The 15,001-nt window shown below is 47.4% G+C and overlaps 1 protein-coding gene across 1 annotated transcript in view; it reads left to right on the plus strand.

Annotated features, from left to right (window-relative positions):
* Window positions 1-14,504, plus strand: part of ULK1 (unc-51 like autophagy activating kinase 1) — a 78,899-nt gene extending 64,395 nt beyond the window's left edge. The window contains exons 21-28 of the mRNA XM_084297332.1: window positions 10-125; window positions 709-852; window positions 3,312-3,499; window positions 6,232-6,410; window positions 6,533-6,651; window positions 8,897-9,054; window positions 9,271-9,406; window positions 11,328-14,504. Coding sequence (XP_084153458.1) covers window positions 10-125; window positions 709-852; window positions 3,312-3,499; window positions 6,232-6,410; window positions 6,533-6,651; window positions 8,897-9,054; window positions 9,271-9,406; window positions 11,328-11,383 — 1,096 coding nt within the window. The 3' untranslated portion in view covers window positions 11,384-14,504. The remainder of the gene's footprint in view (window positions 1-9; window positions 126-708; window positions 853-3,311; window positions 3,500-6,231; window positions 6,411-6,532; window positions 6,652-8,896; window positions 9,055-9,270; window positions 9,407-11,327) is intronic.
* Window positions 14,505-15,001: the final 497 nt, after the last annotated feature.

Consider the following 15,001-nt stretch of genomic DNA (forward strand, 5'->3'; position numbering starts at 1 on the left):
TCTTTTTAGGTCTCTGAGCACAGGCAGGCTCACTGACCTGCTTCTCAAGGCAGCCTTTGGGGCGCAGATCTCCGAAGCTGGCAGCAATGACAGCCTGAACAACGAGAAGCCAATGGAAATTGCAGGTAGGTGGGAAGGCCAGGCAGATCTGGGGGGATGGCCTGGGCTGCGTTGGGTGGCGGAAGAGTTTGGCTGGGTGCCTCCCACGAAAGGGAGGATTCTTTTCTGATGGCTTTTGACTGCCGTGCATGAGGAGTGCAATGACGTTTGCTTGTTTTCTGCTGTGAGCGCTCGAAGGTCTGTGGGCTTCCACGTGCTGTGTAATTGCTGGCTAGCGGTGTGATTTTGTAGGCAGGCAAGGCTTCCTCTCTTGGCCCCTTCTGAATGAGATTTGTGGAAGTGGGGACTTCCTGCCAGTCAGCTTGAATGTGAGTGGCTCTGCAGGGGTGGGTCTTCCTGCGCGTGCAGGTTGGGAAGCGAGGAGGGGAGAAGAGCTGCAGCAGTGCGTGACGCTGCCAGGCTCACGTCCTGCGGTCAGCGCCGGCCTGGCCTGGTTGTGCCATCGCAGGATGCCTCTAAAGGGAGCGCTGCCCTGTGCTGGTAACCACGGTGAGAGTCTACAGGAACGTAAAACCGCCTGGTGAGGCACGCTGTGCTCAGAGTAACTTTCCTGTAATGCCAGTCTGCGCCTTTCAACTGTCTCCCCAGCTCCCTCAGGTGCTTACGGAGGGACCCTGCACTCTGGTGCCCGGGCTGGGGGCTCTGCCAGCCCATCCCCAGTGATTTTTACTGTCGGATCCCCTCCCAGTGGAACAACCCCCCCACAGACCACGAGGACCAGGATGTTTTCAGGTAAAGGGCTGATACCTGCCTGTTCCAGTGGGAATGTCTGGGGGCAGAGCAACGTGCTGTCGTCTTTGCTGCTGCGTACCGGTGGTGGCAGAGGGCTGTTCAAAGAGAGCTCAGCTGGTCTAAATGCCTTTGAGGTCTCTCGTGCTGGCTCATGCCAGCCCCAGTTATTGCTGGTAACTCCCCACACTGGCACAAGGACTCGTGCCTTCTAGGAGTTTCCAGGACTGGAAGAGTGAGGCAAACCGTCCTTTTACATCGTTTCTATCTGCTTCAGGAATAACACTGCAGCTGTTCATAGATCCACTGTTGCTGATAGGTCAACAAAGATAAAGAATGTTCTCTATTCTGATGGTTTTCCTCGTGGGCTGCAGATAAGCTGTAAAAGGCAAGCATGACCGTCCTTGCCCAACAATTTCAGTGCAGGAGTACCATTACGAAAGGGCTCTATATGCTGAAGTACAAGCGGTGTTACGCTGTGAATTGCTTAAGTAGGAAATGGGGAAGTGCACTCCTGGTGGACAGATATGTCTTTTAAGATGCCAGCACTCTGGCCTCAGCAGCCAACAGTTGAGGCTGTGGTAATTGTGCCTATTGGGACAGTGTGTCTGGGAGCTGGAGCCTATATTCAGTTTAAGAAAATATTTGGACGCTTCTGTTTGCTTTTTTGGCTTGTTTGGGTTCTTGTCCTGACTGTTCCTCATCTGAACATAGTCAACTGTTCTTAATTACTGCAGGGAAGGTTTGGATGTAGCCATGAATAAGCTGCTTGACTGGGACTAGGGGGACACATGGCTCAGTTCCTGGCTATGGCTTGGATTTCCATCATAGCTAAACTCACTCAGATCCTTGATTGTCTGGAAAGTTGGGACCATAATCCTTCCTTTGTCTCATAAGCAGGCAGGGACTCACACAAAGTGCCTGACTGCCCTATAGCACAAAGGGGCTACTATCCTGGCTAGAGCCTCTGGCTACCACTGAAACGCTGTGAATAGAGAATTCAGCCTTCCTGTATTGCTTTTGCAGGGATAATAACATTTGGGAAGCAGATCCAAGTACTACTTTTTTAGTGGGCTGATGGTTGGATACTTGAGGGTCTGCTGAGTAGCAAAGAGTCCCTGGTAAAGAAGGCTGATGAATAGTGAGCCCACAACTCATGCACAGCACAGGGTAAAGGCTGCCAAAGCAATGCTGCTTGACAAGCTTTATTCTGTGTAATAGCTCCTTATGTTAGAGTTAATGCACAGAACGGTGAAAAGGGGAGCTTTGCAAGCTAGAACTCTACACCCCAAGTGCTTTGACAATCCGTGACTAAGATCACTTGACAGATACAAAGGCAGAGCCTTGTCAGGAGTTGTCATAACAATTTCTGCAAGCAGCGTCTCAGAATTACAGGGCATCCAGAATGTGGTATTGTTGGTCTTTGTCTGAAAGATCTGGAAGTACTCTACCAGTTTTTAATGATCCGTTTAGCTTTGAAGCATGCCAACTGGGAGAGATCTTCAGGAGAGGAGGCTGTGCGTCTCTGTAGATTAGTTGTTCAAATGTGCATTATATTGCTAAACCTTCTGAAGTCAGGGTAGGCAGCAAATGAAATTCACGGGTAGAAGAGAACTATCTGCCTCCAGAGGATCGGTGATGGTGGAGAATTAGCAGAGTATCACAGCTGCTATTAGCATCCCTCTGATAGATAGAATATACCCCTCTGCAGCAGGGTGTGAGGCACTCTTGGAATGTCTTACTGATACCCTGAGACAGAAACTCCTTCTGAAGTGTGTATCTTTTAAATGCAATATACTCAGGGTGGATTCAGTGGCCAAGAAAGGGAAAAGATGATGATGAGGGAATTGTTTGGTGAGCACAGTGCTTACTCCTGAATCCTGAGGTTAGGTTCTTGACTGAGCTGCAGTCACTCTGTCCAGCCTCCTGTCTGTAAAGAGAGGAAGGCAGAAGTGCAGGGCATATAACAGAAAGCTTTCCCGGTTTACATGCAAGTGGCTGATGATTTAACACCATGATAAAAACCTCACTTACCAGAAGTGCTTACTCGGTGATGGTGTTAAATCTAAGGCATCAAGGTTGAAGCCACGCTGATCCATGATAAGGAGGTTGCTTATGGTGGTGTATGATAAAATGCAGCCCAAGATACTGTGGCAGGATTCAGGAAGGGTTAGGGACAGGGAGGGGAGGTACTTCAGGAATTGTTCCCAAAAAATGACAGGCAATCTGGAAGGTGCATTAAATTTGCTTGTGCTTGTAAGCTGTCTAGCTGAGTCACTGAGGAGCTTGCATGCGGAGTGGTTATTCTGCATCAAGAGTCCTTGTGTCTTTTCTGGAGTGCCTGTTGCTGGCTCTCATAAGAGCCTGGATCCTACAGTTACAGTTATCCCCTGTGCTGGTCAAGGAATACCTGGCCTAATATTAACATCTGAAGTAATCCCGTTGCCTGTTTTTCTTCCCAGTGGGGTCTTCCAGCTCTCTCAGTTCTGGAGGCTCATTCACCGGCAGGCACTTGGCAGTGGGAACTGGTGGGGATGCTGTGGAAGGCCCTTCGAGTCTCCGCTACGCTTTTGCTGATCCAATCACTGCTAACCTGGAAAGTGCTGTTACATTCGAGGCTCCAGAGCTGCCTGAAGAGACCCTCATGGAGGTGGGTATATCCCCCCAGGGACTTGCTGGGGGCAAAAGACGGGAGAATAAAGGGAAAGCAAATCCAGAGGGCCAGTGTTTGGTTCATCCAGAGGCTCATGTTTGTGGCCAAGGCCATCGCTTCCAAAGACAATGTGAGCTGGCTTCAGGAGAGGTAGGTAACACAGTGCTCAGGAAGCCCAGGATGTATTGAGGAAAGTGGTTTTTGAGCCTGTTATCAAGTCGTGTAGTCCTTGGGACTGCCCATGAATAGGATTAAAATTTACCATTTCAAAAGCTGCATTTGCACGTTGGAAACATCAGTTATCTGGTGTGTCCTGCATGAACAGTTTCTAAATAAAATGTGGTTACTTCAGGCCTTCTCCTTTTTAGAAGGCTCAGCATCAGAAGAGCTGACTTGAGAGAATGAGTAGCTTGGTGTATCAAATGACTGCCTGCTGCATGCACTTAGGGAGTCAGTCAGTGATACAGCCCCTGCCCAAAGAGTCTGAAATAAAAGTAAACCTGACACGTTTATTGATGGAGGGCAGGGGACATGATATGCTCTGCACCAGAACAGCTGAACCAGATTGTCAAGCTGTAAGGCTGCCAGGCTCCCCCCCTGCGGGCTGAAGACCAGCTGAAGCAACACAAATGCTTTTGTAGCTGAGATATATTTGAAATGTAGGTCAGGCTGCCCATTTGCGGTAGAGGTAGGAGAGAGATTCAGCGATGGATTCAGCTCCATTCATGGTACGGCGTTGGGCTGCCCAGGACTGGGAAAGGCTCTTCATATCAGTTTTTTTTTGGTGTTGCTAAAACCCCTTAGATACCTACGAAGATCTTCATACATCATTTTAAGGATGTGGATTTGCTTTTCTGCTTCAGATTTTATTTAGCTTTTTTCTCTTGTTGTTAATTATGCATTGAATTGCATCAATTTGGTGTATTACCCCAGTGCTGGGATTGATTGGTATGCATTGATGTATCGCAACAGCACTCAATTTAACTGAGCGTCCTGTCTTTGAGGTCCCAGAAGTATGGGGCCCTGCCAGCTGCTGTTGCTTTTCAGGGTCTGAAGAGCAGCATGCTAAAGAAGTTATCAGCTTGATCTTATTAAACCCATTCAGTTCAGCTTCGTGTCTGTAAGGAGTCATCTGAGTTTGCTCATAATTTCTGCTGAGCACAATAATTGATCCACGTCACAAAACCTTTCTGGCACCAAACCTTTTTGGCATATTTGGAGACTCCTTTGTGCTCTGTGGGGTTCACCAGAATACAAACCTGGCAGATCTTCTGATTTCTGATGCTGTCAGGGCATTGAAATCTTGCTATTTAAGCACCCCTTTTTATCCTGAGCAGAGCTGCTGTGTTCAGATAGGTGGTCATTCTTCAATCTTTTGGAAAAGTTTCTTTAGGTGCAGACAAGGCAAACTGAATGCTAAATTTTAGTCTGTTTTGCAGTGCTTTGGAAACACAGTAGAGATGGCTATGGAAGGAAAGACTCTTGTGATGCCTAATAAGGCCAGAAACACGAGTGTAATAAATAAGGCCAACTGTATTTGCAGAGAGGAAGGGCTGTGCACTGGTGAGAGATACAAGGCTGAGACTTGCAAGATCTCAGCAGGTTCCTGCTTTGCCACAAACTTCTTGTATGACTTGGCAGTTACTTAATCCCTGAGTTCCTCCTTTGCTTTTAAAGAAAACAGAGGAAGTCTGAGACTGCCTTACCTTACTGGACTCTCCAGGTTGCAAGATAGAGGAGAGATTAATATTTCAGATAGTCAAAGCTCCTTTAGCAGCTGAGTGCCTGAGCTGGTGAATGAAAAACAAAAGCATGCAGAACTTGAGCATGTGCTTTTTTATTTGTTTTCCCCTCCAACTCATGTAGAAAACATCCTTACCAAGCCCCTTTAAGAGAACTGGTCCACTACGTGTTTGAAGGTCAAGCAGGTTAGCTGCATTTCTGCAGAGGGTGCAAACAATGGAGTTGCATCTGATCCAGGCAGCGATTCGTTTTGTAGGACCCACAACTATGCAGTTTTTCCACAAATACTAACTTCCCCAAAATGCTTGCAGTGATTTAAGCAACAGAGATTCCCAGAAACAGGATAACACCCTTTGGTTTGTAATAGCAGAGGAAAAACTGCTTTGAAATGAACACAGTGATCTGAGTGCGAGTCTCTCCCTTCACTAACTGGGCAGGGGCTGCAGCTGAAAGGCTGTCCTTGCTGTCCCTTAAGAGGACCTCACCCAGGGCTCCTGCACTGGGCTGGGAGCACACAGAGACCCAGCTACGTGAGGGCTGGGGTTGCAAGAGGCTGTCGGTCTCATGAAATCCACACTCCTCACTGTGTACCAGCACAGGTGTGGTGTGGACCAGGACTGGGCAGTTGTGCCCACGGTCTCGTCCCCTTCCTGGCTGACCTTTGAAACAGTCCCACGTTGCTGGGAATGCTCCTTAACAAGGGAGCGTGGCATTTTGGAGCAAGTCTCACCGGCTTTTCCAGGGACTGCTCTGGGAATTTCTGGCCTGGGGCTGTCACTGCCTTTAATGTGGAGGAGGAACTGGTGGGGTGTGTGGGCTCAGCGCTGAGCTGGGCTGTCCCTGCCCAAAGAAGAGGTGTGGGGGGATTTCAGGCCCAGGTGTTATTTCTGTAAGCTGGGATGAGCCACTGGCACAGCTCCGTGTAAGCAGCCTCCCTGCATGCCAGTTTTCCCTCTGTAACCCCACCTTGCCATTTCTTTCCACAGCAAGAGCACACCGACATCCTGCGCAGCCTCCGCTTCACGCTGGCCTTTGTCCACTACGTGATGGAGATCGCTGCCCTGAAAGGCAACTCCAGCGAGATGAGCGCTTCGGCGGCGTCTGAATACCAGCTGCAGGAGAGCGTGGTGGCTGACCAGATCAGCCTTCTCAGCCGGGAGTGGAGGTAAGGACCGGGCAGAGAGCCCCCAGGTCACTCCTTGACACCTCAGCGTGTCGCTCTGTGCCCTCGGGACACGTAGTGCTGCTCCACTGGTGTGTTTGTGTTACAACATGCTTTCTTTGCAGCTATGCAGAGCAGCTGGTGCTGTACCTGAAAGTCGCAGAGCTGCTGTCGTCGGGCCTGCAGACAGCCATAGAGCAGATCAAAGCTGGCAAGCTGTGCCTGTCCTCCACTGTCAAGCAAGGTAAGGGGCCGTTGGCACACGGTACAAAGGCCTGGGATGGAAGAATGGGAAACGTCACAAAGGCAGGAAGGATGTTGAGTGAGCGTGATCCCCCAGCTGTGAGTGCACGGGCTTAGTCCTCATTGTGCCCTTGCATGGCCAGGCCTTCCCTTTGGGATGTTGTTCATTCCTGCTGAGAGGAATCTTCCTCTCTCCGTGCTTGCCTCAGGTTCAAACTCCTTCCTGCCCATGCCCCTGTGAGAGTCTTTGTTGCTAATTAGTGAGAGGGGAATGCGTCTTATCTGATTCCTTGTACCTCTCTATCTCAGGTGTTTATTTGTACTCGACGCAAATCTAACTTAATTACACAGTGCCTGGCCTAGTAAGTGCTTACTTGGCAAATTGAGACATGTCTTGGCAATGAAGGTTTTCAACTGAAACAAAAACACAGGAAGTAAAACCCTGGTAATGCAGGAGTCACTGATTTGCTAGTCTCACAGCCTTACATTTGCATCTGACTGGCTGGTTTGTGATGTGAGCTGGCTGTGATTCAGCGATTAGAAAAAATAATTTTAACACTACAGTGGCATTATTACTGAGGCAGCTTTTTGAAACACTTGAAGTACTTGACCCCTCAGCCTCCTTCCCCATGGGTTTAGTCTGTGGAAGTACCCGTGCTGACTTGGAGTGGGGCTGCAAAAAGCAGGAGCTTGGCACAGTGAGCACCCACATGTTCTGGGGGGCAATATGGACTAAAATGTATGGATTTAGCTACGCATCTTCCACATGTGCCCTGTGGGCTAACGTAACCCAAATAAATTCTTCCTTTTCCAGGCCAATTGCAACTTGTAGATTCATAGCATAACTCTTCCTTCAGTGTGTGGGAATTGGATAAGGCTGGCTTTTCTTATTTCCCTCCCCACAAAGTACAGCTCCCTTGAGATTTTCTAGGGCACAGTGAGGACAAGAGGGTTGTCAAGGCAGTTGTGTAACTTCTTCACATGTGTATGGAAAAAAAGGTGGAAGTGCGACAAGACAGTGCCCCGGAGTGTCCTTGGGCAGTGCGTGTCAAGCAGGGTCTTCACCTTGCAGCCATGAGCTTTTTCCTGGTAATTTGGACCCAGCCCAGAGCTCTGACTGAATTCCCCGGCGGAGGATATTGCTTTATTTGCATATGTTTTTTGTTGTTGTTGTTGGATTTTGGTTGGTTGGTTTGGTGTGTTTGTTTGTTTTTAAATAGTCTTGGCTCTCTTCTCCTGTGGAGGTTTTCGTTTTGCCCTTCTGATGTCACCCACGAGCTTTGGGGTTCCAACTCGCTTTCAAATTTCTTCTGAACCAGGGTAATGTGATAGTCTGACCCCAACAGGGTTAAGGTTTTGTGCCTTAGTCCTTTAGAGTTTCAACTGCCTTTGTTCATGGAGCCAGTCTCTTTTCTGGCTTTCTGCTCTCTTATCTCTACGTAGGAAGGCTATATTTAGTCACAGGGCCTGGCTGGCAGTGAAGTTGCCTCTCTGCACAGTACCCGAGATAGGTTTGTTCGTGGTGTGGGTTCATTTCCCTCCCCCAGAAGCAAGTTGTGCAGTAGGGTGGGATTTCAAACATGCACGTACTGGTTAATACTCATCAGCTGCTTTGTGCTAGGTACATTGTGTAGGTCATGCCAGACAGCTAGTGAGACTCAAGCTCATGGCTTCGCTTGCTGTTTTGGGTTATTTAATCTCTTAGATCATATTTAACTCCTGGTTCTCTGTCACAACCTTCCTGTCCTAGCTGCCACAGTGCAGGAAAGGAGGTGACCTTTCATTCTGGGACAGCATTGTCCCAGGAGAGAGATTCTTTTGCTCAGGACTGCTCAGCCACACTGAGCTCCAACAGCAACCACATACAAGTCACGTACTTCTTCACAGCACGTCATCACCCGTCAAGTAACAGAAGCTTTGTATCTGGCCTGTCTGCTGCTTCTGGTGATGTGTGAGACATCTTGCACGATGCAAACTGCTCTGTAGCTTGTGGCAGCTGAAGGAAGCAAAAATAGGCCTGGCCTCAGGTGAAATAGATACGTAGGTGTTGCAACATGCAGGCTTGTAACTGGTGAAGCTGGCAAAGGAAAGGAAAAAGACCCTGTATCGGTGCAGCAAGTACTTACATTTGGCCTTAATATAACCTGATTGTCTTGAAGTTACTCATTTGGGGTCCTGTGCACAGAGATTGGGAGGCATAGGGAGAACTAGAAGAATGTCCAATGTGTTTCTTTCCTTTATTCTAGTTGTGAAGAAGCTGAATGAACTTTATAAATCCAGTGTATCGTCCTGCCACTGCCTCAACATGAGACTGCAGAGATTCTTCTTAGACAAACAGAAACTCATGGATCGGATCAACAGCATCACAGCAGAGAAGCTCATCTTCAGCTACGCCGTGCAAATGGTAATGACCATGCAGTGCCTGGGAACAGGGCTGGCACAGAGCAGGCGTTAAGCACTGGCAGTTTCTGCTGGTGGCCTTAGCAGGTGGTTTCATTCATGAAGCTGTGTGCAGTCTTTGGGGGCTGGATGATGGAGGTGTTTGCACAGCTGAGGGGCCGTGTTGGGAAAGCTGGGTTTGGTCTGGGAGTAACCTTTTGTATGGGGGTGTTGCCTGCAGGTGCAGTCTGCAGCCCTGGATGAGATGTTCCACCACAGAGAGGACTGCGCACAGAGGTACCACAAGGCTCTGCTGCTGATGGAAGGGCTCCTGAACATCATCACTGAACAGGGGGACATAGAAAACATCAATAAATGTGAGTGCTCGGTGGCTCTTTTTCCCCTCATTAGGTCATGCTGTGTTTTTATAGCTGCATGGATCGCAACGTTCAGTATCCATCATCTGCCTTTCCTTTGGCTACATCTTGGTGGACATAGCACAGATCTCTCGACGTGTTCCAGCTCCTAGCAGCCCGGCCTCCTATTTTCCCAGGGAGAAAATGTTAGAAATGCAGGTCCCTGTTCTGAGCCATATTTTGAGAGCTGCAATGCAGAGCAATTGCCAGGGCTTTGTTGGAGTTTTTGACGTGTGAAAGAACTTGCTGAAGGAAGTGACTTGGCAGTAGCAAAGACACGGGTTTGGTTTCCAGCCGGAACCATCCGATTGCACAGAGCACTTGGGAACGTGAAACTGCAGCGGCTGTCAGGCAGAGGTGGCTGATCAGCACAGCACGGGCTCCTTCCAGCCCTTCTAACATAGGGCAGACTGCTCACCCGTCTGCGCTCCCCAGGACAGGCCAAGAAGGCAGCAAACAAGTATTTTGCTCATTAGGAAGTGACTGCAGTAGCAGTGAAAGCTGAGCTTTTACCTGCTTGCTGTCGTTTGGCTTCCCTTCCCAGAGACAGATGGATCCCTCTGTTGGCTGCTCTTTGCTGTCACCTCTCTTGTACCCTCGCTTTGCTGTGTGTCTGAGGCGGGGTTGTACTCCACTGCTGCAGGCTCCACAACTAATGCATGCAGCCTGGAAATGACTGACCTCACTTGCTCAGAGTTGAACTTTCCCTACCTTTCTAGCTGGGGTTTAATCACCTTTGTTATCCCTCTCTACAGGAGGGAGGCAGAGGGGATGGGGGACAGCCTTGGTGCGTTACAGCATCTTGACTTGGCCTCAGCCCTGCTCCATCACAGCTAAACCAGCCCATCCGTGCCAGTGCAGCTGAGGGGAGCAGATGCAGCTGGCAAACCGTGCCTCTCCCCCTCTGCTGGTTACTGAGTGCATTTCTTGGGCCAGCATCCAAAGTGCTGCCAGACTGCTCTAGTCGTCCGTGTGGACAGAGCTCTTGGATAGGTAATGAGAGAAGAGCTTTCTGGCTCCCAGGCAATCAGTCAGTTAATTATCACTAACTTCAACAGCTGACATGAGGCTCGCTGAAGGAGAGCAAAAGGAGATTGGCAGGTGGTGTGTGGTACTGGAGGGCTAAGTGAATAGGGAACCAAGTAGTTCCTATTGTGCTGTTTCTTAACAAACCTAAATCACGTCTTTTGTCCAGAGGTACAGTGAATGCAGCTAATGGATTACTTTTCCCAGCCAATGTTCTGGTATTCCCTGTTTTACCCAGTGTTACAGCTTCCTGATTGAGTTGTTCTCTGATAGGCTGCAGCACGTGCACATTGCATTTTAGATCTTAGGTACTTGATTACTTTTTTTTTTTTTTTTTTTCAGAAAAGTAGTGATGAATGTAGAAATACAGCAAATGTTTAGCTTTTGAGAGGGTCTCAGGCTCAGACAGTGAGAATCTGGCCCTGACTGTGCTGGGCTGTGCCTGCTCCATCTCTCAGTTGTAAGCCATTAAAAATGGTATAGGAGACCGTGAGTTATCTTCACTGCTGACAAAAGCCTCTCCAATAAATAAAAATGAATAAATTGTTTCCAGTGGGTGGTGGTCCTTTAGAACATGGTGATAACTGTGTTAGAACTGCTGCCTCGCTGCTTTCGGTCCTGGATCTCTGATCATTCAGCTCTTTGGTCTGTTGCTTCCCAGCACGATCGTTGTGGCTGGGTCCTCACCTGGTCTAAGTCAGTACGTGATAGTGATTCCAGAAGGGTTGCTTAGGCATGCTGAAATTCTCTTGTGTTTTTGTTTGTTTGTTTTCCAAATCTCCAGCATGTTTTGGTGGTCCTTATATTGCCAGGAAATTGAGAAGCTGATCTGTTGTGTTATTTTTTTCTCTCCCAGGTAAACTCTGCATCGAGCGCAGGCTGTCAGCCCTGCTGTCGGGGTTCTGCGCCTGATTTCAGTTGTGTTCTTCTCCACACACCTCATCCCAGCTGATCACTTTTGTTTCTGACAGCCTGCTGCTGTGGCAGGAATCAATTTTGGCAGTAGGATACCTGGAGGATGAACTGCTCGATGTTCTGTATTTTGCTGTTTTGGGAAGTTGTTCCACAGACTTAAGTTCTTCTGTGGGGAGGTGTGACTGCAGCAAGCACAAATACTTCCCTGCCCAGAGGTTGGGCGAAGACGTAGCTGATGTGGAAAGGTTTCCCTCATTGGCAGCAGGGATGAAGGATAGAAGTCTGCTTCTTCCCAGCACTTCGAAGGATAAAGACTGCTGCCTGTCCTCTTGCTTAAGAACAGGGTATTCCGTGCTGTCTCCATTGCAGGCAATGGATGTGCTGAAACTGCTGGCTTCAGTTCATGCTGGAGGATGTCATTCAGAAATCAAGGCCAGTTTGTGTACTTTCCCCTACCCCAGCTGATAGCCAGGCACCTTCGAGCTTCCTGGCAACCCGAGGCTCCCTGCCTTTTTCTCCTTTATCCTTTCTCATACTCATTTCCGCCTTGGAGTGCTTGCTGAATGGCCGAGAGGAGGGAATCTGCTCTACTTTGCCTGAGCCTTGCTGAAGCTGCTGCCACCTTCTACAGACTTACTGAGCAAGGCTGAGAGCGTGCTGCTGCTGGGGAAGTCTGCACCTCCCGTGGCTGTCACGCGGACTGCCTCTGTTTGCAGACGGGCACATGGCACGGGGACAGAGCCTCTGCCTGGAGAACAGGAAGATGACGGAAAACGCAATGTTCCTGTATGTCTAAGCCAAAATGAATCCGTTCCTCTCTTGGTCCCTGTGCTCACTGGGATCAGCATTAAAGACTCCTGGCTGTTTGGTTCAGCCTGTCAGTACATATCTACCACGAGGAAGCACTAGCGCTGTCCTGCTTTCAGCTGTTGGCTAGATCAGCCCTTTCCCGTATCCCTCACCCTCCCCTGAAACTGAAAACACTAGCTTTGTGAATCAAAGGAGCACTTTACACACTATGGGAACTTTGAGAAGTTGACTTTGCATCACACAACAACCCAGGAACATCACGACTGTTAGGAATGCTGTTCTTTTTATTCCTTCCCTTGTTTCCTGGTTGTTTTATTGCACTACGTGTGTGCATATATTAATATGTATTCCTAAGGGTGAATATATATTGATATATCTGGTTTGTGTGTAACTGTACGTATTTAACTGTACTGTATCTTGTGAGTGTGAGGCAAAAAGCACTGCGGAGTCTGTGCTCTTCCTCCTCCACACCAGGCAAAGCTGACTTGCAGTCTGGCAGTACCAAGATAGTTTTCTTTTCTTCTTTTTTTTTATTTAAATGTTCTTTAAAGGACAGTCAATATACAGCTCCATGCTTTTTAAGAGCTCAAGAACAGGCGTTAAGATCCTACACACTTACAATTGGAAATGCATTTTTAAAAAAAGTTTATTTGCTGCTTACATTTTTTATAAAGAAATCTTGTAGTGTTCGGTTTTATGTTCAGCATTTCTTTTAAGGAGACTCTGTAGCCAAATGAGACTGCGGGTGCGAGTGGCTCGAGTTCTGGTTGAGGCTTCGGATGCTGTGAGCATGTGCGTGAGAGGATAGCTGGCTGCCTTTCTGTCTGTCTGCGTGCGCAAGTGTGTGTCTTAATTTATCAGAGTCATGGCAGTATTTTGTTAGTGCTGGGCAGAAAAATATCTTTGAAAGCAACTTGAAACCTCAGGCTTTGTTTTTGGGGATTTAATAATAATTTGCACATGGTGGTTAAATCCTCACTGCTTTTTCTCTCAATATTGGCACGTTCAGTGTGATACTTTACAAGGGTTTCAGGAGCAACTTAGTTGGCTTGAGCTGGCATCGTCTTTGGCAACATGGGTACTTCTGATAGCAGAGCAGAAATGCCAATAAGGAAATTAAAAAAAATTTTTGATTCCCCCTACTAGGGAAGTTTTAAGCGTAGCTTACACAAATGCTTCAGTATTGGGCCTCTGTTACATCATACGTTCACAGCCTGCTGCTTCTGTGGCTGTTTATGCTTGTGCCTGGAGGAAAAAAAGAAAATAACAGCAAAGAAGCAACCTCCCAGCCTGTGGCAAGAAACGCTGAAGAGACCCAGACCGCTTCTGAAAGGATTTTACCAGTTCTGCAAAGGGCTATGCCGCAGATGAGTGCACTGGGATGCAGCACAAAAGCACCGAGCCAGGACTGACTCTGCAATACAGACACCTGCTACTGCCCTGAACCCTCCCGGCAATCCCACGAGCGTACGCTGAGAGCTTCCTGCCCAGGAGAAGCGCAGCCCAGGACCCACGTTTGTGCCGCAGGTTTAACGATCCTTGTACGTGGCAAGCTCAGCACTAACCTTCCAGCTGTACTTAATTACTTGAATGTATCAAAATTGTCCACATTCAATGTACACAAGTATATATTGCTCCAAAATATTGTGGTTTACAGACCTACAACCAATATATATATGTATGTGTTTGTATATATACATACAAGTATGTGTGTGTATGTGTGTGTATGTATATATATGCACACAAACACAAACGTGTATATATGTTTTCTCTCGATACTTGAAACTTAGCCACTGTGCTTGAATTAAAAAAAAAAAAAAAAAAAAAGAAAACAAAAAAAAGAAAAAGGAGAAAGAAAAAAAATCAGGTGATTTATTTTGCCATCACTTTGGTGACTTTATTTTTTATCTAATTGCATGTAGCGTGAAACCAATTTTTTTGGTGAAAAATATTTATTGCTTTGTAGACAATAAGGAATGCAAAATAAAAAAAAAAAAAAAAGGCAACAAAAAAAGAAAACAATACACAAAAAATCCCCAACCATTGTTGAAGTTGCTAGCATAGTCCACTTGCTATTGTCATGGCTTTGTTACTGTTGCAGCGTTTGTGTGTAGCGTCTTAATAGATTTCAAGAAACCTCAGTCTAATAACATGTATCTTCAGGTTTGTGAGAGCGTATGATGATGTTCTTTATAAGGTAATGCTTGATACTTTGTCAACATTTTTTATTTGTGTTTTGTGTGACTTTTTTTTGGCTTTAAATTGTACAACACCAATTTAAGAAATAAAAAATGTTTTGAAATTGTTAGTGGCCTGATTTCAGTACTTACATAATGCAGTTAGCACAGGATCTGAGGATGGTATTTCATGTGTTTGGTTCTACCAGCCGTGACTTTGAGGTGAAGAAGTGCTGTTACCTTCTTTTCAAAGAGGGTGAAGCTTGGGACAAAAAAGCTATGTTGCCTAAAGCTACAGACAGCCTTTGAAGTTAAGAAAAATGAACCCCATTTCTTGTCTGGGGCTGTAATCACTGGTACATCTGTCCTTATCTGGCTGTGTTCTCTTGCTGCTACTGATAGAAACTACATGTATAAGGAGCTGATAGCAGACCCCTTCCCATCCGATTAGGCTGATGCATGAAGCTTCGTCCATGTTTCAAGATTTGCAAGATCAACCCGCTGCAGCTCTTTATCTCTGTGCAGTCCAGCACTGCCGAAGGGGTGTCTGAGGCATGGGAAGTGGTTGGGTAATGGTAGCAAGGAACACCATAAAGAAGCTTGAGGAGACTTCAGATGTGCTTTCCAG

Source organism: Netta rufina (genome assembly GCF_964035555.1).
Source record: "Netta rufina genome assembly, chromosome: 17".
NCBI lineage: Eukaryota > Metazoa > Chordata > Aves > Anseriformes > Anatidae > Netta > Netta rufina.